General features: G+C 38.1%; 1 protein-coding gene across 1 annotated transcript; it reads right to left on the bottom strand.

Annotated features, from left to right (window-relative positions):
• Positions 1 to 4,107: 4,107 nt before the first annotated feature.
• On the bottom strand, positions 4,108 to 4,597 carry LOC145007326 (cysteine-rich receptor-like protein kinase 18). The gene is made up of 2 exons (XM_078966284.1): positions 4,483 to 4,597; positions 4,108 to 4,394 (listed from the first exon to the last, which is right to left on the bottom strand). The coding sequence occupies exons 1-2, from the start codon at positions 4,595 to 4,597 to the stop codon at positions 4,108 to 4,110; spliced, it is 402 nt and encodes a 133-aa protein (XP_078822410.1).
• Positions 4,598 to 18,401: the final 13,804 nt, after the last annotated feature.

Below are 18,401 nucleotides of genomic sequence, written 5' to 3'. Positions count from 1 at the left end.
TTCTCTAATTCTTAGCAAGATGTTCAATGATGCTCCCAGGATTCTTGATTATCTATTGGAGCTCAACATTGCGGATGATCGTTCTATGAGTGCTTCGAGGATTCATCGTGGGTGTATCCTAAACCTGTTTAGGGAGATGTGCTCTATTGATTTGGTGTTGATTCCTTTTCAAGGATCGAACGTTATCATTGGGATAGATTGGTTGGGCCCCAACAGGGCCTTGATCGACTAAGAGCACTAGCTAGCGAGAGGTTGAACCCCAAGTGGGAAGAACTGGTTATTCCTTGTCAGATATTTTTGCATGGGCCAACTCTTGTTTTAGCTGGGAGGGCTGGGATATATCTTTAGCAGTTTGTCATGGGTTGTTGGCTTATGTGGCAGATACTCGATAGGCAAGTTGGGTTTTAGATTGATTTGATTCCTAGATCAGCTCCTATAGCTAATGCACTGTATTGTTTGGCACCACCAGAGATGCAGAAGTTATTTACGCAACATCAGGAGCTCCTAGACAAGGGATTTATTTGGCCGAGTAGCTCACTATGGGGAGCACCGATCCTGGTTGTGAAAAAGAAGTACAGTTAACATAGGATGCACATTGACTATCGAGAGTTGAACATGCTAATAGTGGAAAACCGTTATCCACTCTCGAGGATTGATGATCTATTTGACCATCTCCATGGTGCATCTTGGTTTTCCAAGATTGATTTTGATCAGGGTAGAATCAAATGAGGGCCCGGGATGATGATGTGCATAAGACACCTTTCAGCACTCATTATAGGCATTACAAGTTTGGGGTAATGCACCAGCATCGTTCATGTATCTCATGAACTGGGTTTGTCGGCCGATGCTGGATCGTTCAGTGATAGTATTCATAGATGATATCCTTCTCTACTCCAATACCAAGGAAGAACACGAGGAACACTTCCGAGAGGTGTTGGAGACTCTAAAGAAGGAGTGGATGTATGCCAAATTCTCCAAATATGATTTCTGGTTGTGCAAGGTGCAGTTGTTGGGACACATCGTCAACCAGAAGGGTATCTTGTTCGATCCAGCCAAGATCAAGGCCGTGATGCGATGGAAGGCGTCAAGGACTCCATTTGAGAATCGGAGCTTCCTAGGTCTTGTAGTATATTACTAGAGATTCCTATAGGATTTCTCCAAGATTTCAATGCCTTTGACCTGTTTGATGAATAAGAATGTTACTTTTCGGTTGGGCCCTGATCAGTAGTTCCTTTTGTGAATCTGAGATAGGGATTGTGTGAGGCCTTGATTCTCTCTCTCTCTTACTGAGGGTATGGATGATTTTTTGCTTTCTTTTGATGCCTCCATTTCAGGATTGAGAGTTGTTCTTATGTAGAGGGGTCTTGTGATTGCTTATGCTTCAAGGCAGTTGAAGCCACATGAGGAAAATTACTCTACGCACGATTTGGAGTTAAGGGCTATGGTTTTTTCCATCATTATTTGGAGGCATTATTTGTATGGAGTTTGGTGTACTATTTAAACATACCACACTATTTTGAAGTAGATGATGGATAATCAGAATTTGAATATGCGGTAGCGAAGATGGTTGGATGTGTATGGGACAATGATAACGAGATCTTGTCCCACCATAGGAAGGCCAATATGTTGGCTAATGCTTTGATTCGTAAGGAAGTGAGTGCTCCTATCAGACATATTTGTTTGAGGATGGCTATTACTTTGCCTTTGTTGGATTTGATAAAAAAAAGGATCAAGTAGAGGGATTGAAAAAGGAGAATTGGAAGGCTGAGCAAATCACGGGGCATATTCCCTTATTTTTTTGAGACAATTGGGGGTTGTTGACTAAGTGTGGTAGAGTTTGGGTTCCGACGACTGGTGGGGTTAGACAGATAGTTCTGGAAGAGGCACATAAGTTAAAGTCTTCGATCCATCCGGGGGCCACAGATATGTATAGGCATTGATGCTGAGTTATTGGTGGCCTCGTATGAAAATGAAATAGCAAGGTTTGTCGAGTATTGCCTAAATTGTAGCAAAGTGAAGGTTGGACACCAGAGACCCCACTGCAAGATGCAGTTGTTACCCATTCCCATTTGGAAGTGGGAATAGATTATCATCGATTTCATTACAAAGCTGCCAAGTACAGCACGTGTAGTTGATTCTATTTGGGTCATTGTTGATAGATCGAGCAAGAGTGGACATTTCATCCCAATTGTCGGAAGTATATTTGTTCAGAAGCTAGTTGACATCTATATTGAGGAGGTGGAGGTTTGGCATGGAGTGTTAGTTTTGGTAGTTTCGGACAGGGATGTTCGTTTCACTTCAAGGTTTTAGAGGAAGTTTAATGAGGATTTGGGTACTCAGTTGCATTTTAGTAGAACATACCACGCCGATACCAACAGTTAGAGCAAGCGGATGATTCAAACACTGGAAGATATGCTTTGGGCATGTGTATTTGATTTTGGAGGGAGTTGAGATGCTTACCTTCCACTGGATGAGTTCTCCTACGATAACAATTATGATGCTAATATTGACCAACCACATTTTGAGGTGTTGTATGGGAGGAGGTGCATGACCCCTGTTTGATGGGGGGAGGTCGGTCATCGAGACATGGGGAGTACGGAAGTAATACTCAACACCACTGAGTTTATTCAGCAAGTTCCCGAGAGCTTGGAAGTCACACAAAGCCGGTAGATGAGTTATTGTTAAATGTGATAAATGGAACACTTGGGGTTCATGTAATATGTGATAAAGGAACGAATCATCAGAGAAAGGAATGGATCATCTGATAAAGGAATGAATTAATTGTCAAAGTAACAACTCATATAGAAGGGGGTTTGAAGCACTTGGAAGAGGTTTGGAGCACTTGTGAGTGATATGGAGAAACATGGGAACCTTGTTGCGCCATATGTTGAATGGATGGGCCAAGATTGATGTTGTTGTGCCAAGGGTATTCCTTCTTGCGCCATTATGCTCCCTCATGTGCCATGAGGTATTTCTGTTGAGCCATTGAGTATGCTCTTGAGCTATGCATGGCCTTGTTGTGCCATGTATGTTCCTTTTGTGCCAAGGTATTGTTTTTGCTCAAATATTGATGTTATTATGCCACACTTGAAGCCTATTGCGCCATCCATACAATTGTTGCACCATCATGGTGCATGTTGGACCATCTTCGTCCTTGATGATCCATGTATGCTATGAAGTCCTCTATGATGCTCAAGAATGTTCCAGAAGATGTTTCATGGTAGAATATATTTGGTTGACTACATTCATGGGCCTATAGGCTAATCGGCTTCATCTATTAGGGTTTTAGGTCTCATCCCTCAAGTGTAAATAGGGATGCATGCTAGGTCATTTTGTGTCTTGACTGCTAAAGTGATAAGCGAATTTTGTATATAATTGTACTTGTAACCTTTGTTTGAGAACTCTGAAATAAAAGAATACTCCCTTACTTTACATAGACTTAGGTCACCTTGACCGAACCACTTAAATATGATGTCTTGTGTAGTTATAGTTTTTCTAGATATCCGCTTTACTTCCTAAGAAGCGGTATCAAAGTTGCGGTTTGTATTCCTGTGATTGAAGATGTCTATTCAGAAGTTTGATTTGGAGAAGTTCTATGCTTCAAATGACTTCACAGTACTACAAAAGCATCCTTTTATGACATGCAATGCATGCCGTAAAACACTCAGACGACACGAAAATGCGTGTCAAGGAAGGCTAACGAAAGATGACACGCTTTTGCGTGTCGTCAATTTACGACACACACTTATGACGTGCACTTACGACATGCATTTATAACGTGCATTTACAACATGCATTGCATGTCAATGAAGGCCCTGTCATAAATGAAAATGACATGCATTTGCATGTCGTAACCTTACGACGTGCATTTGGGACACACATTGCGTATCATTAAATCCACTGTTATAAATGAATATGACACACATTTTCATTTCATAAACTTCAGCAACTATTTACGAAGTGTGTTTCACTAATATGTCAAATAAAAATAATTATTCCAATAATACAAAATAAAATACCATAAATAACAAAAATAATTTATTTCACTAATATGTCAAATACAAATAATTATTCCAATATTGAGTAAATGTAATAAAAATAATGAACTCAAGAGAAGCAGAATTTATATACAAATCCCTTATCTAGCTTACTATGTGCCAACAACTCTCTCTGTGTTTTTGCTTGAGTCTCGTTTCCTCCAAAGCTTCTAGCCATGCCAAAGTATGATATCTTAGGGTTTATGTCCCAATCAAGTAAAAACTTTCTAGCTTTAAGATCTCTATAGATATTTCTTAATCGTGAATCTTGATGCAGATAAAGAAGTCCTTGAGTAATTCCTTTGATAATGTTAAACGTGTTGTACGTCCAATCAAGTTGAGAACTTTGTGTCTTATCTGACCAACATGAAGATGTAGTCATATTCAGGTTCAGTGAATGCTTAGTTCGTAAACGTTAAATTAATGGCAATTATGTGATTCTAACCAACAACACGCCCTCTCAATGATTCAAGTGCATCTGTAAGCTTTTCTAAAAGTACATGTTTCTCTAAAGAAACCGCATCTCTCAGCTTATGGTGTCCTTCATATGTGAATTGCATTCGGTATAGCCAAATGATTTTAATACATGTGTGAAATTATAGAAGCCAGCCTTATCAGATAACTTAGAAGTAGTAGCTAAACACTTTTCAAATTTACTGGAAAAATAGAACCTTTTCCAGTTTGCCCCACTCTATCTAAAGGGTTAAAAAGTTAAATGCATGCTTGCAAATTCCTTCTAAATCTAAAGAGTCAGAAAACCGAGGGACCTATGTAGAGTTAAGGAAGATTTTGTAAACCTTTTAAAAAAGATAGTAAGATTTTTACATGTGAAACCAAGAAGAAAACTATAACTGAAAGGATACAACTTTATAGAGAAGTACATATTTAGAATGCAGAAAAACAACCTAGGCCATAGGCATCAACATTAAAATGACATCACTTAATTGAGACCAAGTACAAATTTGGAATGCCGTAAAACATGGGCTAGAAGCATTTGAGACCAAGGAAACTTTAGTTGTTGTACATTAAACTTGCTTCATGAAAGAAACCCCTAAATATCTTGCCTTAACTGTTGTACATTGGAGACTAGGATACAATCAGGAACAAGATCTCCTCATTCATGTTATTCATCACCTCCTTCGACCACCATTCTTCACCGCTTCCTCCGAGTTTCATGGACCCAAGTCGTTGCTCCAGCCTCCGAGTGAAGCCCTCAAGTCGATCAAACCGCGGTGGTCTAGAAAATATATCACGTGATGCACGTCAGTGATGATGTGATCCTGAAGCGGGCACTCAATTTTTAACTCGATGCTGGAGTACTTGATCCAAGATACGAGATTCGTTGCATTATTCCTTTAGGATAAACAAAATAGATTCAGTAGTTGTGGAGGCGGATTAGGATTTACAGAGAAAAATAGAAGGAGGGAGTAATGGTTGTCGGCTAGTGGAGAGGATGAATTATATGGTGAAATTCAAGTAGGGTTTGAGATAAACAAAAGGAACTACACACAAAGGAGAAGGAGGGGACGCAATAGGCAAGGTTTTAATTCATTGGGATTTCATTTCCCACCCGCCTTTTATAAAATAGAGAAGCGTGTTCGTAGAAAAAGTTATAAAATGACAAGTTAACACGACATGCATTTTATAATAGGTGCCTTCCGTATTTTTGTTGGACACTAATTTTAGGGTGCGCACAAATGTGAATCCGCTATATTTAAAATTTTGGAAATCTGACATTATTTTTTGGGGCACGCATGAATGTGTGTCCTCTATCATTGTGTCTTATTCTTTGCGTATCATCAAAGGGCTATTTTCTAGTAGTGTCACATTGTGGAAGGTGAAGATGAGGGCTCTTATGGTTCAACAAGGATGTGCAGCGGCGGTGGAAGGAGAGGAAAAGCTGCCAAATGATATGGTAGCTGATAAGAAGGTGGACATTCTGACGAAGGCACATAGTGCCATTCTGTTGAGCTTAACAAATGAAATATTAAGGGAGGTCATGAACTAAAACCAAATCTTCTTGTGTTAGAAGCAAAGGTTATGCACTCTTAGAATGTCTGAAAATACCCAAGTGAAAGATCATTTGGATAACTTCAATATCATCATCTTGGATCTGCAAGAGTTAATGTGAAGATTGAAGTTGAAGATCATGCTCTCATTCTCTTATGTTCTCTTCCTAACTCATATGAGAATTTCTTTGATACCATGCTCTATGGTAGGACAACGATCACTATGAATTATGTTAAGGGTTCTCTGATGTCCAAAGAACTGAAAAAGAAAAGTTTCAGTTGGAGAGGAGGTGTCCAGTTCCAGTTTGTTTGCAAGAATACGGAGAACAAAAGAGAGGAAACGGGGGAAATAGAGAGAGATTACGTTCAAAATCAATGTCTAAAGGTTCATCGAATGCAAAGTTTTATAATTGTAAGGAGAATAGGCACTTCTTACGAAATTCTCCATAATTAAAAATGAGAAGTCACAGAGTGAATCAAGTAACAATAACACTGCTATTGTGGTTAATGGAAGTTCTAATGAAGGGAACGATGGTGATGTACTGACTATATGTACATCAAGTTCTTTTAATGCTTGGGTCTTGGATTCTGGAGCATCCTATCACATGACGTATAACTGTGACTGCTTCGACTCCTTCAAAGAGTGGAATGGCGCAATCAAGATGGGTGATGATTGGGTGAGCAATATCAAAGGTAATGGCACGGTGCAGATCAAGATGTACGATGGCATGGTCAGGAAGTTAGATTGTTTGTATGCTCTTGAACTTTGGAAGAATTTAATTTCTCTTGGCACATTATCTAAGAATGAGATGAGGTACGCTGGTGAAGGTGATTGGGCCAAAGTCAACAAAGGTTCTATTGTTATAATGAAAAAGAAGATGAATATCGGAGGTATCTATATCCTAGAAGGTAGTATGGTTATGGGAACGGTGGCTATATCCCAATACTTGAATGAAGGTGATGACAAGTTAGAGTTGTGGCATTGTAGGTTGGGGCACATGAGTGAGAAGGACATGTGAGTTCTAAGTGAACAGTGTGTGCTTTGTGGAGAGGCTACTGGAAAGATAATGTTTTGTGAAGCTTGAGTTTAAGGAAAGGATTACAAAGTGAAGTTCGCTACCGGTCAACACACAAGCAAGGAAATCCTGGAGTATGTTCATTTAGATCTGTGGGGTCCTACACTAGTGGAGTCTCAAGGAGGATGCTCATACTTTGTGACATTTATTGATATTCAAGGAAAGTTTGGTTGTACTTTCTGAAGACCAAAGATCTGGTGTTTGGGAAGTTCAAGGAGTGGAATAGCATGGTTGAGAAAAGGACTGGAAAACAGGTCAAGACTCTTAGGATTGATAATGGGTTGGAGTTATGCAATGCTCCATTTGATAATTTTTGCAAGGTAGAAGGTATAGTGAGGCACCGCATTGTACGCCACACACCAAAGCAAAATGGAGTGGCATAATGGATGAACTAAATAGTTATGCAACATGTTAGGTGCATGCAGATATTTGATAACTTATCCAGGAAATTTTGGGTGGAAGCAGTTAACACTACTTGCTATCGGATGAACATATCACTATTAACTACAATAGACTTAAAGACTCTTCAAGAGTTATGGTCTGAGAAACCATCTGACTATTATGTCTTATGTATATTTGGATTCCTCGTATATGCTCATGTGAATGATGGTAAACTTGAGTTGTGACAACCCAAAATTTCTATCATGTACAATAAATCAATACAATCAAAGGTAGACCCGTTTTGCTACCTTTTAGTACTGTTTAGGGTCCATTTGAGTGTTCTAAACCTAGTACAATTAAGGTAGGAGCCTAGAAATGGGATAACTCGATGCATATCAAACAAGTTCGGGCCAAACACTCCAACATATGGAGTGTGCGGCCGCACACTTGAGTGTACAGCCACATATAGGTGTGTGCGGCCACCCACCCATCCCAGCCACACACTCCCACCTATATATACCACACTTAGTCATTTTGAACACTTTTCCCACTTCTTCAAGGCTAGAAATCGAAATCCTCTCAAGTATCACCCAACTTTCATTCCAATCTTCAAACAAGTAAGTGATTCATCCCTTGATTTTCTATTACATAACCTTAACTAGCCTTCCCCTTTGATTTGATCCATGAAAACACCTTTTTGGTGTTAGATCTTTAAAAACATCAAGAACACACACTACGTTTTGGACCTTGATCACCCTTTTCAAGCCTATATAACGTGTATATGTTTGTTATACCTTGCTATATGATAAGAACACTTAATGGTATGCTTGAAAAACTCGAGTTTATCATCTTCATAAAGGGTGTGCAACCACACACCTTCATGGTAGCCGCATACACCCTTTTAGGTCCAAAAATGGCAAGAAACTCCATAAAAGGCTAGAGCATGAAGAAAGAAACCTTCCTAGATCAATAAAACTATTCGTCATGTTTTACTAAAATTTAGTAAATATGGTTACACTTACAAGTTTAAGTGTAATTCTGATACATTGAAAATTTTCAATGTATGGCAGAACGAATGAGAAGAATCAAATTAGGCAGAAGGATAAAAGTTTCTCAAATCTGAAAAGATGGGAGAGTACTTTAGTATCATGTTATATGATCATCTTAATGATTAAGAGACCTTATCAAAATTCATCCTCTAAGTGCATTCTGATAGCTAAGAAGAGAAGCTATGGATTGTTGAAGTGGTCAAATCAAGAAGATGATTCATACCTCGTTCCAAAAAAATTATTAGAGTCATACCCCAAGATTGTAACATGAGTGACATATCTTAAAGGAAGGTTTCTTAACACTAGTCAAATGTAAGAGTAAAAGTATCCTACTCTTGTACTTTTGAAATTGGTAAGTTATGATGTTTTGGATAAAACGAAGACCAACTAAGACCAATTGTGTGAAGTGTTTGTCTTGATAAAGAATGCAAGCTATCTCTTGAATATTTGGCAAGATAGTCTTGTAGGTCAAGAGGATAGTGGGAGTCATAAAGATCCTGGAAGAATTTCAAGATCTAATCAAGAATAAAAACCTGTAGTTTAACACTAGCACACGACGTGAGGTTTATAACCTATCATGCTGACATATTTCTATTTCTATGCCCATTCCAGTTAAAGTTGGCTTTGCATATGAGTTCTTAGAGTTTTCAATTGGTTGCAGAACAACTTGGAAGCAATGGCAGGTCCTTAAGATACCAGGTGGAAAGAAATTAAGATTGAGTTCAGTCCATATGAGTTTGGATTTTTCATTATCCTTGTCTTGTGACTATGGTTTTGACAATTCACATGGATAAGAGCAAATACGCCATAAAATCTAAGAGTCATAAGGTTTCTCTCCGATTCATGAAAATGATGGTGAGGAAAGAGTTCCACCAAGTTGATTTGAAGTAGATAGCAAAGATCTAAACAATTGAGACTATGATTACGACATCCCTTTTCATAGTTTTAAAATTGTTTAGATACACCTGTGAGCTATCTAAGATAAGGTGTGTGATTTTGATAAAATCTTATCAAAGCAATCTAGTATCAGAAATCTAAACTTTGGTAAGAAAGTCACTAAAGTATTGATTTCTAGAAGTGCAACTGATTTCTAAGTACATGTCAAAGCTAGTGGGAGTATAAGTGTTATGCTAATAATAATCATGTTAGTGGGAGCATGATAATTATTACTAGTAATGCAAGATAGCAATGTTAATTATAGAAAAACAAAAGTTTCAATTCGTGAAGTTGTAGGGGTTGAAAGTTCTTTTGCTATAATTAAGGGAGAGGAACTTATACTTCATTTCAATTCTAAAAGGCTTAGATTGAGATTTTAATCATCTTTAGTCTAGGATATATATGGGTCTATCATTTGCGTAAAATTCAATTATGATTACGACATCCCTTTTTATAATCTGAATTATGAGAACATGGAAAATAAAAAAATATTGTAGAAAAAGACTGGTCTAGAATCATGTCTTTATGTGAGACATCGTGTCCCATTTGCTTTGTGTACATGATCCATTGCATGTGCTATAATATTCATCCTTTCTAAATTTTCCAAATTACTGGGGCATTAAGAGGGGAAAAGGTCTAGAATTGGATATGACTAAAGTGATTAAGATATTGTCAAGGACAATCTGAGGTTTACCAAAGATTGGTTGCTTAGGGACAGTTGGAAGTATTGTGTTAATTTTTGGAGGGGCCATATTGACATATTCTGAAAAAAAGGAAACTCTTGTTCAAAAGTGATAGTCAAAATGGGAATATGGAAATGATTCCATAGGTGGAATTTGTTCAATTTGTGTAAGATCAGGAAAAATTAATGCAAGAAGGATGTTTCCATGGAGTTGATCTCCATTGGAATACTCTATAATGTTTGTTGACAAGTCTTTGTGACTTTGTTCATAATCATTACAATAAGTTCAATGCATATAAGTTTAGAATCTAACAGATTTCGATAAATGATAGCAATTTGGAATTCTTACATTTTCGATAAGGATTTGGGAGTGTGAAATTAGAATCATTGAAATTATGTTCAATTGGTTTATTTCATAAAGTAAGTATCATAGACAATCATAGAGTGCATACTTAGTGTATGGAAAAACTATTGTTTAGAAAAACATAGTGTACACGCTTGGAGCATGGGACAACTAGTGTTTTTAATTCAAGTATAAAGTTGATAAAACCGAAACAATGAATAATGAGTAATCAGTATGAATCAAGACTATCATGGGTTGACTTGTAGAGGTCTAAGATGTTGGACAAAGTGGTGCTACAACACTCATGAGTGCTCATAAGTTATGAGTAATGGATTCTACCCACGTTCATTTGAATCACTTCATTAATTTTATCATGAATGATCATGAGACGATAATATCTTATATTCTTCAAACCTAGAGATATGAGTTGTTACTATGAGTTGGTTATACATTGATTGTACGAAAACGCATTGGTAACTCGATGTTATAAAACGTGCCTTTGTGTATGAGTCAACAAGTAGTAGAACATGTCATATGAGTCGAAGTTTATCCATTCCTTTTACCTTCGGGATAAATGCAATATATGTGGGCCCCTCGATGATTTAATGATGATACATGTGAGTGCTTGGCCAAGCCAGGACTGGTTTGATTTGTTCAATCAATCAGTCGTCATGAATCGGAAATCGGGAAACAACAAATGGACAGAGAGAATGATTTATAATCCATGTCTCAGTATGGAGGAATATAGAATCCCTTATCTAATGGACAAGTCATTGACAAGATCAGAGTTCAGTTAACACGTTAGAGTTCGACAGAAACTTTTGAGAGCTACGATTGCTAGTCGGTTTTGAAGTCATACTCAATAATAGTTTTACACTTATCCAAGTGGGAGACTGTTGGATTAATGTCTAAGTCCATAACTATAATTGGTAAGTCTTGACCCGACCCGGCATGGTCCATTTGGGTTGCATGGCATCGAGACAATTGGATAGACAAGATGAAAAAAAGGATACTAGTGATTTATATTAGTATATTATAAGTTATAATATATTAATATATAATCATATTATTTAATTAGTATTGATAAAGAATTGATTTATAATTAATTAAGTGATAAAAAAGGAACTAATAAAATATCGACTCTTAGATATATATGTGTGATGGGCCAAGTTCGTTTAGGTTGGGCTAAGCTTTCATGGATAGTCCATGGAGTGTTTATCCCATGGATCGTATGAAATGAAGGGTCATTGGTTTAACGCTAATCTCTACACTATATAAAGATTTCCTTGGTTGGTAAAATTGGCACTAGTGTGTCCACACAAAAGGGTAAGGCCAATTTCACTAGAAAGAACCAAAGTATCCTTATTCTCAAGATTATTCCAAGTATTCATGGTGTTGTGTGAACCATTTGAGGTGTCACACTTAGGGTACTAGGCACTTAAGCTTCATGAAGACAAGTTATAACAAAGAGGTATGTATTCTAACTTGTTATATTACTATGTATCAATGTTTTGGTATACTAGTTACGATAATACCTAGGATATTCATATTTGCATGTATAATAGAGAAAGCATACATCCAAGGTATTTAGGGTTGCATGTACACTTAGGAGTGTTACAATGCTCAAAACCCAACAATAAGCACTAATTGTGTGTGTGTGTATATATATATATATATATATATATATATATATATATATATATATATATATATGTAATTATGTGGTAAATAGGATTCGGTTGTGCTCAAGTCTCCAATTGACACCCAACAATCTTGTATCGATCTTTCATCCATGTTACTCACTACAGGTGAGTTCATAACCATTAATCAACCTTTTAAATGATTTTAAAGGCCTTTATGAGGGGGGGGGGGGGAATACAAGCTGAAACATGATAGTTATTATAGCAATCACATGTGATTAATAACTATCAAACAAATACATTTACTATGCTTTTAACTATTTCATCAAGAAAACTACTTCAAACTGTTTATCAAATTCTTCTACATGTTAAACTCTTTACTAAACTCACTTTTATATATCAAACCTTTTCTTTTACAACTTTCAAACTTATATATTGTCAAAACCATGTCTATTACATATATAGTTATATAAGTAATATTTGAAGGACTTAGGAATGATAACTCACTATATTTGCTATTCCTTGTTTGGTTGTGGACTTAGAGTACCCTGTCGTTTGTCCGAGTGTCGTTGGATCCTTAGTTATATATTATGTATATATGTATAGATATAAAGGCTTTTATCTCAGTTCAACACATTCAGTCATACAAACAATTCTACTAGTAAACAATAATAGCTATAGTTTAGGGATATACTACTCATTTCTTCTAGTTCAATGAAGCATACAAAGAGTCACTTGATTCATGAGTCAATACTTACTGTTATGAGAAACTATACAACTATACTATGATGAGAAACTAAGAGAACTTACTATTATGAGAAACTAGACAAACATACTATGAAGAGAAACAGATAGAGAATATTATATATCGAGAAACAATACATACACTATACTAGTACATAAAATACATATACAAGTATACAATAACATAAATGTGAACCACTTTTTTGGGCTATGTCATCACTGCCATGGCCCGATTTGTAGCCAAAGTCTCCTACAGGGAGAGCGTGAATTTGTGTATAGATCTATATTGGATTTGACTATCCTACACCTTGCTGCTAGCTATAGTGGGACCTATAGGTCTACGGGTGCCAAATGTCATTACTTCCGACGTCTTTCATCGTTGTGTTTTTAGTCGATAGTTTGGTACAATCAAATCACATTATACCTTGATAAAAATCCGGTTTAAGGAAGTTTGTACATCAGTAGTTACTATAATACAACACTACAGTACTACATTATTTTCCCTTTTTTGCATTCACTTTGTGATCATTTCACATAACTGATAATGCATAAAATATATTTTATTAATGATAGTTACACTTGGGAAAATTTCACACTTTTACAAGAAAAAATCATACAAAATATCCGGGCCTTGGTAGAAGGCTACTTTTAGTAGAAAACATAGGACTTTCTAGGAGTTTCAAACATTTACAAACATTCACATACTTTTACTACAACATTGACAAAATTATACTTCAAACACTGTTACAAACATTTTTGATACAAACAATTACACTAAAACACTTATGAACTCACCAGGTTTAAAGCTGATAAACTCTTAAAAATAACTTGTATTCTCAGGTTATCAGTAGACAAGTACCGATTCTAGCTTTTGAGAATATGGAGCGCATTCAAGGCTCATGTTTTATTTTGATTTACATTTTTGGTGTCTTATAAACTATACCGAACACACTTGTATTAAAATACATTATTAATGCAATGGATGATGTTGTTTTCTTGTTTACTATTATTCTGTGTTGTGATACTATACATGACGTCCTCCACCCCCGAACGTTTCCTCTATTCCGGTTTTGGGGTGTGACAGATTGGTATCATAGTATTGTTTATAGTGAATTGAGTATATCAACCCATAAAATATATACAAACTATAAACACATCGGGATTAAAATACTCTGACCAATAGTTTATACTTTTAAATAGTAAAATATTTAGCTAAGCATACATACCTGTATTCATACTAAAATTAGTGTCACTAGGACAGAACAAAAGTATTATGATTATTGAATGTCACAAGTAGGCTTGGGGATGTATGGTTAGTTCTGGGAGTGACATAGCCTGATCAACTATGTTGGCCCGAGAAGTGATTAGCATATGCCCGAGAATGGTTGTGATATAGCAACAAGTCTAAAAACTTACCAACACCACTACAATGATAACATTGGAACAAAACATGAACCTAAAATACTATAGGAGTATTTTGTGTTACTATAATTACTTATCTGAGAGCTAAAAAGATCTTTACTAGTAGGGCAATAGTTTCTAAGTGGATACACTAAGGTTATATGAGATTAAGGTGTCATAGACTTAGAATTTATGATCTTTTCTTTACTTCTTGTTCCTTGTTTTGTTGTGGATTTGGAGTTAGGGTTACTTATTCGAAAGTCTATCCTATTTTGATTTCATATAACTAGTATGCACTATGCAAGTATTGAAGTAACTGGTAAGGATCGTCTTATAATTATCTTAAGTAGTACGTCTATTTATATTAGATTCTTATATCCCTTTTCTCGCGTAGATATCAGGGTTGGATTCCATCCCTACGGCGACCTGTACTTCCCAAACGAAGGCAATGTTGGATGGCTTAAAGGCGAGCCAGAAGATGATCATCTAATCCCTTTGGATGATCACCATGTAGAAGGAGTTTCGGATGGCTCTGACTCCGCGCCTGAAGTCAATAACCTACCCCCTGTGGCTCCTGTCCCAAATCCTAACCCTCGTCCGGCTTTTCAAGGCCTGACGCCTGTATGGGTGGAATGCTTGGTAACATGGAGCCAGGGGAAAAATCCACCCATGCCGTTCAATGGAGACCGAAGCTTTTATGATCTGAGCGAAGGAGGATTAACAAACAGGATTCTGCCAATCCTGGTCCGTAGAGTTGCCCGAAACGAAATCTAGGGCAGGACAGCTCTCCATCGCATCACGGAGGTTGATGCAAATGCAAGAACGCATACCATTCACACCAGTCATCTTGAAAGTGTTTGGGATAGGTTTGCGACACACCACATCGCCCTAATACAAGCACTAGCTGAGACTCGATCTAAATTCATACAACTCCGGGTTCGCCAGAGAGTTTATGAACGACACCTTCTCGACATGGAGCGTCAACTGGCAAGCTTGAGGGTTCACCCAAGGGGTACCCGCCACCGGTAGAAGATGTCTAGGTCATCTTTTCTTTTGATTAAGGAATAGCCTTTTCTTATATGTGCTCTAGGAAGCACTTGTCTGTAAAATATTCCTGTCTTTCAGTACACTATCTAGTCTACTAAGTTGTCAACATTTTTTTCTCATATGGTTTGATGTAAGACCTACTTTTAGGTCATTTTTTTTTCTGAACTCATTTAAATAAATAATACCAGTAATATTGGCAGTTTCTAATCTATTAGGAAGTCTATACCCTTGTGTTTTCAAACTCTATTGTTGTGTCTCTATTTAAATCATACACCGATTCCAATGTTTGGGCTATGGTGATTTAGTCCATGGATCACTCTCATCATACTTTACAATTGATTCTTACTATCATCATTATCTCTATAAACTTTCAGTAAAAGATGGCACCTTGCAAGCGTCCTGCCAAAGGCACGCCAGCAAATCAAAGACCACCACCTCCTCCACTAATCGATACGGAAACTTTAAATGTTGTAGTAGTTGCGGCTGTGGCAACAGCAATGGCACAATATCACTCTACTGGTGCCAGCGGAGGTGGAACACCTATTCAGTCTACTCAAGGCGAAAATCTTGTGTTCTTGAGAGAGTGCTCTTGCAAGGACTTCACCAATTGTAAGCCAAAGTCCTTTAAAAGGATTGGCTGAGTCATTTCCCTCTCGCAATGGTTCGAAAAGACGGAGTCGATCTTCGAGATCTGCTCCTGACCAACGGGGATCAAGGTCAAGTTTGTTGCTTGCACCTTTGAGGAAAATGCCCTGACGTGGTGGAATAGCCATATCAAGTCACTAACACTAATAGTGGCAAATGATATGGGCTGGGAAACCCTGAAATACCTCATGATTGAAGAATATTGCCCACGGGGCTAAATCCAAAAATTAGAATAGGAACTATGGAGCCTAACCATGAAGGGCTCCGACATAGTTTCCTATACAGCCAGATTCAGCGACTTGGTGGCTCTATGTCCCAACATGGTCCCCACGGAGGGAAAGAAGATACAGATATATATTTGGGGGTTGTTGCCTCCAGTTCAGGGGAATGTTTTAGTGCCAATCGATTGGCACAACGGCTGATTGACCATGGGGTCCGTACCCCGTCATCAACGACAACCCTATCCATCTCCGAAATCCCCAAAGCCGTCGACAACAAGCGAAAGTTTTGGGATGAAACAAAAGAAGCAAAAAGCTGATAAAAAGAAGAAGGTCATGGCAGTTCATGCGGCGATAGCACCTGCCACAGTTGCTCCGGTAAAGCAGTACACTGGAAGTTTGCCGAAGTGCAACAAATGCAACTTCCGCCACAAGGGTCCCTTCCGGGAAATGCAACGCTCTAACTGCAACAGGAAAGGACACACTATCTATTTCTGCAAGGCTTTGGCAAGGCTGATCACTCAAGTCCCCGGCACTGGTGTGGGCCAGTCTTGCTATGGTTGTAGTGAGGTGGGCCACTACAAAAGGAATTTCCCAAAGGCAGGGAATATCGGTGGAATGGGAAGAGTACGAAGCAGTTTCCGAGCCTAGAGTGGTCATTGGTACTTTTCTCCTCGATAACTCTTATGCATGAATACTATTTGATAGTGGAGCGGAGAGAAGTTTCGTGAATCAAAAATTTGCTTGCATAATTAAACAACAATCACGCACACTTAAAGAACCATTCACTATAGAAATGGCTAACAGGAAAATTGAGATCAGTAGCAGTATATCTATAGGATGTGCTCTAACTCTAGATAGCCATACCTTCTCAATCGACCTCATGCCGGTCTCAATTAAATGTTTCGACGTCATAATCGGCATGGATTGGTTGAGTCTTCATCGTGCTGACATCATGTCTTATGAGAAAGTTGTTCGTATTAACCTTCCATCTAAAGAAACTCTTATTATCTATGGCGACAAACTCTGCACGAGCCTTGGTATCATCTAAAGTATTTAAGCGCAGAAGTACTTACGTGAGGAATATCGTGCATCCCTTGCTCACGTTGTCGATACGAGCCTGGAAACAAAGATATGAAGAACACTCCGGTAGTGCGCGACTTTCCTGATATCTTTCCAGAAGAACTACCAGGATTACCTCTGCAACGACAAGTCGAGTTCAGAATCGACTTAGTCCCATAAGCTACCCCAGTAGCCAAATCGCCCTACCGATTAGCACCAGCTGAGATGCAAGAACTATCTGGTCAACTTAAAGAATTGCTCAGCAAGGGCTTTATCAGACCTAGTTTCTCACCCTGGGGAGCATTGGTCTTGTTTGTAATCAAGAAAGACGGATCGTTCCGTATGTGTATTGACTACAGAGAACTCAACAAACTTACGATAAAAAATCGTTACCCTCTGCCTCGCATAGATGATTTGTTCGACAAACTGCAAAGGGCGACTTACTTTTCCAAGATTGATCTAAGATCTGGATATCACCAATTACGCGTTCTAAAGGAGGATGTTCCGAAAATAGCTTTCCGAACTCATTACAGAGACTACGAGTTCATGGTGATGCCATTCGGATTGACCAACGCCAGCAGTATTCATGGATTTAATGAATAGGGTATGTTGTCCTTACTTGGATCAGTTCGTCATTGTATTCATCGATGACATACTTATCTACTCTCGTAGTGAGGAGGAACATAGTAAGCATCTGCGACTCATCTTAGAAACACTTCGATCAGAGAAGCTCTACGCGAAGTTCTCTAAATGCGAATTTTGGATCCGAATAGTCGAATTCTTAGGACACGTGGTTAGAAAAGAAGGAATCCACGTGGACCCTTCCAAAATTAAAGCCATTGAGAACTGTTTAGCACCAAAGACGCCTACAAAAATTCATCAATTTCTAGGTCTTGCTGGCTACTACCGCAGGTTCATACAGAACTTCTCACAAATCGCGACAACTATTACGACACTGACCTAGAAACGTTTGGCCTTTGGTTGGGAAGAGAAGCAAGAACAAGCATTCCAAATGCTGAAGCGAGCCTTATGCACCAGACTGATACTATCCCTCCCCGAAGGGATAGAGGACTTCATGGTATATTGCAATGCATCCAACCAGGGGCTCGGTTGTGTCCTCATGCAACGAGG

The sequence above is a fragment of the Lactuca saligna genome, chromosome 7 (assembly GCF_052625555.1).
Source record: "Lactuca saligna cultivar CGN05327 chromosome 7, ASM5262555v1, whole genome shotgun sequence".
NCBI lineage: Eukaryota > Viridiplantae > Streptophyta > Magnoliopsida > Asterales > Asteraceae > Lactuca > Lactuca saligna.
This window is presented reverse-complemented; position numbering and strand designations above follow the sequence as displayed.

What these genes read in the sequence shown, in the direction of transcription:
- LOC145007326 (XM_078966284.1), bottom strand. Translation starts at nt 4,597, where the DNA reads ATGCAATTCACATATGAAGGACACCATAAGCTGAGAGATGCGGTTTCT. An exon ending in ATTGAGAGGGCGTGTTGTTG is followed by an intron (nt 4,395 to 4,482) that starts GTTAGAATCACA and finishes CATGTTGGTCAG; the next exon opens with ATAAGACACAAAGTTCTCAA.